Raw genomic sequence first — 6,542 nt, forward strand, 5'->3', positions numbered from 1 at the left:
TTGGTTTGGTTTGGTTTGGTTTGGTTTGGTTTGGTTTGGTTTGGTTTTGTCAGCTTGGCACAAGCTAGAGTTATTTGGGAAGAGAAATCTCAATGACAATACCTTCATCAGATGGCCTGTGCGTGTGTCTGTAAGGTATTTTCTTAATGATTGATGTGAGAGAGCTTAGCTCACTGTGGGTAGGTAATGCCACTCTGGGCAGGTGGTCCTGACCAGTACAAGAAAAGCAAGCTGAACAAACTTTAGGAGCAAGCCAATAAGCATCATCCTCTATGGTGTCTGATTCAGTTCCTGCCTCCAGGTTCCCTCCTTGAGCTCTTGCCCTGACTTTCCTCAGGGATGGAGAGTGGCCTGAGAGTTGTACTATGAAGTAAACCCCTTTCTCACCAAGTTACATTTGGTCCTGGTGTTTCTCACAGCAATGGAAACCTAACCAAGACACTCACTTGCAGATAGTAGAGGAGAGGGCCCCCTGGCTTACAGAAGTGTCCTTTGCCTGAGCTGTCTTCAGTAGGCAGTTCTGCATGGCTGTATGTCTTGCTTGAGGTTAGATCAGATTTGAGGAAGTCTTAGCCACCCCAACTCTGTCTAGTTACGTCAGTCCAGAGAGTCCCAGAGCAGAAAGATCTGAGTTCTTTGACACAGGACCCTAGAGCTCACGCACCACCTAGACCTCAGATTTTTCTTTTTATAAAATGAACTTAAATTTGGTTTACATCTGGTTTAGGACAAAAGATAATAGAGTTTTTCCAGACATGACAAGTAGGTCTTGGTGTCTCTTATTAAAATCCAGGTCATATGAACTCAAAACAAATGCTTCCAGTTGTCGGTAGCTTGACGTGGTGTTTTCTTGTGCTGCTCTGATGCCTGTATTTGTTCTTTCAGATCTTCATACACCTGAGTGACGCTTACTCTGTGGTGGGGATTCCCCTGCTCAGGTAAGGGCTCTATTTGTAGAATTATGAACTTATTTTCTTTATGTGGTATGGACTATTGATACAGCAGAGGAGGCAGTTTGCCAAGGTCTTTGCTTGGGGATAGGCCTTGATCTAACTAGAGCTAAGAAAGGTTGATCACAGTCTTCCATGGATTATAGGATAAATCTTGAAAGGATGCTGCACAGGTCCATGTATAAGCTAAGATTGTTAGTCTGTTGGCATCTTGGCAATGGAATTTAAAAAGAAAATGAAGCGTAGTTATATAAATGCATATTGAACATTCTCCAGATTTTATTGCCATTGTTGTTTCATTACGAGTGTCTATTGCTCATTTTAAAAATCATTTTCAAGTGTCTCTCTACTCATGCAGAGTACTAAATAAGTTCAAATTCTTTTTTTAAAAAAACATATCTACTGAATTCTTAGTGGGCGACAGTTGCTTTTTCTAGGTGTTTTGGGGAGAAAGCTGATTGGATGCAAATGGTCACTCTTAGGTTCTTGAAAGCACGTCAATAGCAGTGGCATTTAAAAATATGCACACAGTATAGTGATTTACATACCATTTTCTGTTAATTCTGCATTTGCCTTAAGCTCCCGTTTTCTTAGTCTTACATAAGAATGTGTTTTTAAAATGCCTGATGTATAATTGCTATTCTCCAGCGGAGCTCTGCCGCTGGCCAGCACAAGGCCAAGAGCTCTGCACATGCCCACGAATGCTGAATGATAGTGTCCCTGCTTATTGCCAGTCATATGGCAGGCTCTGCCGGTGTCCAAGGACCAGGAGTTAGATGAGGTTCTTGATACTGCAACCCCTGTGAGACTGTCACCTGCCTTGGTGGCCTGCTGCTTCCCCTGGGCCACAGTTACCCACTGCCAGCTCTTCAGACCCAAGCCTCACCTGCTGTATGCTGCATGGTGTCCTGGCTGCCTTGCTGTGGGGCCCTCGATGACTTTAATTCCAGTACTTCTGCCTATCTGGCTTTTTTTTTTAATCCCCTAATTGCTGACAGGAAGAATGGGGGAAACTGCAGAATGGTTACATTTGAGCTGTGTGTTTATTCGTGATCACCAAAATGAAGGCCAAGTAAGACAGTTAAACATAGAGCATATTTTATAAGAATTCATAGCAGAAAGTAAGTTTCAGTCACTTTTTGTTTCTTTGTGCCTCCCCCTCCCAGTCCTTCCCTCTTCTTTTCTCTATCTCCCTCCCCCATCCTTGATGCTGGGGGTCAAACCCAGGGCTTTACCACACATGCAGTACAACAGATATACTTCTCAACTACATTCCCAGCTACTTTCTACTTACCCCAAAAAAGGTGACTCTAGAAACTGACTAGAAAGAGATTATCTCAACCCTAGTGGTACTAAAATACAGCAGTGATGTATTTAGATTCCAGTGCCAAATAAACTAATCTTTTAAATTTTCAATTATATATAAAACTGATAAATTTTAATTCAATGAATATATATAACTTTATATAAGTGTTTTTAAGTCATTAAATTTTATAATTCCAATTTTTCCATACTTGTAGTAACACAAGTCGTGCATATAGCATTTCAAATAACAATTGGTAGTAAGCTAAATGTTTAAAGGCACCTGTGTACCTGAAGGTTAAGACTCAGAACTGGAACATACAATGTAATGAGAAGTTACATTTGATATCCTGTGGTAAGTTGCATTGACCACCTCAGTGAAGGAAAGAAGTGGTCTCAAAGGTGTCTCGAAGCTGACATGTTGATTTGTGTGTGTGTAACCAGAAGAACAACATGGTGACCCTGGCTATGGACAACAGTGGGAACCTAGGAAACAGCATAAGATAGGCAGGATGTCCAATGGCCACATCAGAATATTGCAGGAGTTCCTGAAAGGTTGCTTTTTTAAAGATAAGAACTGTGTGGATCTTTTGAAGAGCAGTTTGACATCTCAAGGGCATTAACTATACCCACACCAGCATGGTCGTGGTATCTCTTCTTTGCTATAAAATCAAGAAAATAATATTACCCACTTTATAGCTATCTTAGTTATCTATTGGTGTGATAAGACACCATGGCCAAGACAACTTATAGAAGGAATTGTTCATTGGGGCTTACAGTTTCAGAGGCTGAAGTTCATTACCGTCATGGTGGGGAGCTTAGCAGCAGGCAAGCAGGCAGTGTGGTAGCAGTAGTAAAGAGCTCTCACATCTTGTCCACAAGTAGGAGGGAGAGAGACTGGGTTTGGCATGGGCCTTCAAACCTCAAACCTCATCTCCAGTGACACACCTCCTCCAACAAGGCCACACCTCCCAACCCTTCCTTCACAGTACACCATCTGTAGAACAAGCATTTGTATAGATGAGTCTGTGGGAGCTGTTCTTATTCAAACCACCAAACTAGCTTTGTGGTTGGGGTTAAATAAGCCAACCTGTGTGACTGTTTCCAAGGTTCGGGGTTTGCTGAATACATTTTAACTTGTATTTTTGAAACCATTCAGGAAGGGGTGGGGTGGGGGAATATTACTAGAGCTACAGGAATCCATTCAGTTAGTCTGCGGTGAACAACTATGTCTCTGAGTAAGATAGTTATTAAGTTCAAGAAATCCAGTCTGGCAGTAGAGTGGCCCATGATAGAAACTTGACCAAATAGGAAAGAGTTAACTATTGGGTGGCAGATGGGTGACGGACCTAAGACTTGAAAGGTTAGGTGTGGAGCCACATGCTTGTCATCTACAACAGGATGCTCTGGGTACAGGCGAGTTCCAGGACCGCATAGCACGACTGTGTCAGAAGCAGAGAAGGGAGAAGGAGTGGGGAGGGAGGAAGGAAAGAGGGAAAGACAAGGAAGGAGAGAAAGGAAGGCAAGGAGGGATAGAAAATATGAAAGAAAAAAGGTGTGAGGGGATTAAGGCCTCCCCAGTGGACAAGAGAAGAAAAGATCTTCCAGGCAGATGTAGCAAAATTTCTGTCTTCGTTTCTTTGATACTTTTCTGTTTGTGTGATAAAATACTCTGACAAAAGCAACTTTAAGGGAGAAAAGTTGGTTCCCAACTCTAGGTTACAGTCTACACAGGCAGAGAAACATTTCATCCACAGGCAAGCACAGAAAGCAGTGTGTTAATGCACGTAGTGCTTAGCTTGCTCTCTCCATGGTATACAGCCCAGAGGCCCTACTCAGGGAATAATCGTGTGCACAGTGAGATGGGACTTTCCACACCAATCGTGTAATCAGAAGAGTTCCTCACAGCCATTCTCAGAGGTTAACCTAAATCCAGTCAACCCACACAGGTCACAGGTGTGCCTGGAGAGGGAGGGCTGTACCGAGGCATTAAAATGATACAAACCACACTCCTTGTCTTAATGGAGGATGCTGTTTAAGAGAAGAAAGAAAGTTATTTACATGGGAAGAACCAAAGCCTGTTTTTCTTTTTGAACAACTAAAACCTGATTTTAAAAAATCCCAGACAAGTAGGTGATTGTTTTTATTCTTAAGAGTTTGAGCTGCTTCCCCCTTGACTCTGCCATGCTGGTTGAATGGGTCCATTTGTTGTGGTCATAGCAGACTGTGATGCCTAGGCTTAAGCAGAATAAGATTGCATTTATATTTGACAGATATGTCAAAGTTTTCAGAGGACCTATACAAATCCCTGCTACTCGGAGGAAGACTGTAAATTCTCAACTAGGGACTGTTTTCCACTCCGCTTCCTGATGGATATTTATAGAATAAACTGATGTGTTTTCCAGCAAGATAATTGCCAAGCTTACTTTGTAGGATCAAAATTCATTGATCAAAATACTTTATGGTCTATCTGCTGCCAGTTTACAGCCTGGAATTCAAAGCTATAAATACAGCACTGTTTATACTGTGACTATTATTTCCTGAAAAGGCTACAATTAAAAGGCCATTTCACAGGGGTTTACCACACAGAGCCACCTAATTGTGACAGGAAGTGCACAGTTACAGTGTCTCCTCTGGTTCTAAGAATTTAAGAGGCATGCAGAAGATACAAACAGGATAATGTAAAGCCAGACAAAGATGAGAAATAAACTGATAACAAGTCAGTGTGTGGAGTTACACTGAAAGGTTTTTAAAAGGGTGTAGAAAACTGTGGCTTTGTGTGACAGCCTTCTCACTGGTTTTAAAATAAACCTACCAAACACACCAGCACAAATTCTTGACATCATAGCCTATTTCCCTTATCAGAGTAGCAGCTACAAAGTGACACCCCTTGCTTGATGCATTAAAGCAGTAGAAATGGAGGTTGGGGAGGCAGCTCAGTCTATAAGATGCTTATTGTACCCTTGTGAGGACCTGTCTTCATCCTCAGAACCCCAGATGGCTTCCATATGGAGCCCCAGCACTGGGGAGGCAGAGACAGCGGAGTCCCTGCACTTGTTCTTCAGTCCAAGGCTAGTCAGCAAGCTTCTGGTCCCAGAGAACCAGTCTTGAGAAAGAAGGTAGACAGACAGCCTCTGAGGAGCATCTCTCAAGGCTGACCTCTGACCTATAGCCACACAAAATGGCAGAAATGATACATGATAGTTTGGCAGTACTTTTAACTACTTTGAAGTCTGTCAGATGTAGAAACATGGTAGCTAGGAAGAGGGTGGGCCTGTGCTGCAGTTGAGAGCTGAGACTTATTTGTATGCTTCTGCCTCATTCTGTCCTCTGAGAAAGATGCAAATCAGCAGAAACCACGCTTACAGACGACACTATAAATTCCCCATATTTCATCCAGATCACAAAGCCCTGTTCCTCTTGATGATGCCAGCTGTTCTGTGCAGAAGGATGGGAAGTGCTAAGTAAGAGGTTTTCTTCATGTGTGATTATGTTTTTGTAACGTGAACATAGGAGAGTTTAAATTTCAGTTGTCTAAAAAAAATTGTCATTCTTAAATACCACACTAAGTGATTAAACAAATGGCCTATGTAGAATGTATTTAATAATGAGATTAAAATATCCTCTAGTTCAGAGAACATATCAGGTTTATATGTTAAAGTGCTTCTCAGAGACAAAATAATCATTTTTTGCATCCTGTTATTTAGCATATAGTAATATTTGATACCTACTTTGTCTCTTCCTTGCAGAGTTCCCTTAGCCAACAGAACTTACATCCAGACAGCCGGGCTGCGGTCAACTATAGCGTGGGCTATGGCATCTGTTGCAGAAGTTAAGGTCAGGAGTATGCCTGTATCCCTGTCTAACTACAGTCTCTAGCCGGTTGCTTCTGTTTTCTCCTTTCTCTCCTTTCTGTTTTTTTATTTTTTGCAGCTGTCAATTGACTTAAAAGCCATTACAGATTATACTTTTTTTTTTTTATTTCTTGCTTTTTGCTTTTCTGCATTGAACTTCTATAAGCATTTTGACTAGAAAATGAATTGTGTTTTATTATTTCTGATCTTGTGAGTCACAGTCCAAAAATGTGGCCTATAGGACCTTCATCGTTAAAAAAGTCGGCTTTCTCACTGTCCAGTGTCTTCATCAGTCTGTGAAAGTTCCACTGACAATCGGAAAGTTGTATTTTCTTTTTTTTTTTAATTTTTATTGGATGTTTTATTTACATTTCCTATGTTGTCCCCTTACCCCATCCCCCACCCACCCAGGAACCCCCAATCCCCTCACCCCTCC

At 41.7% G+C, this 6,542-nt stretch overlaps 1 protein-coding gene across 1 annotated transcript in view; it reads left to right on the top strand.

Moving 5' to 3' along the window:
* Thumpd2 (THUMP domain containing 2) overlaps nt 1-6,542 on the top strand; it is a 38,688-nt gene that overhangs the window by 14,179 nt on the left and 17,967 nt on the right. Inside the window, exons 5-6 of the mRNA XM_028765115.1 lie at nt 886-938; nt 6,002-6,089. Coding sequence (XP_028620948.1) covers nt 886-938; nt 6,002-6,089 — 141 coding nt within the window. The remainder of the gene's footprint in view (nt 1-885; nt 939-6,001; nt 6,090-6,542) is intronic.

Source organism: Grammomys surdaster, unplaced genomic scaffold (assembly GCF_004785775.1).
Source record: "Grammomys surdaster isolate TR1022 unplaced genomic scaffold, NIH_TR_1.0 149, whole genome shotgun sequence".
NCBI classification, from domain to species: Eukaryota; Metazoa; Chordata; class Mammalia; order Rodentia; family Muridae; genus Grammomys; species Grammomys surdaster.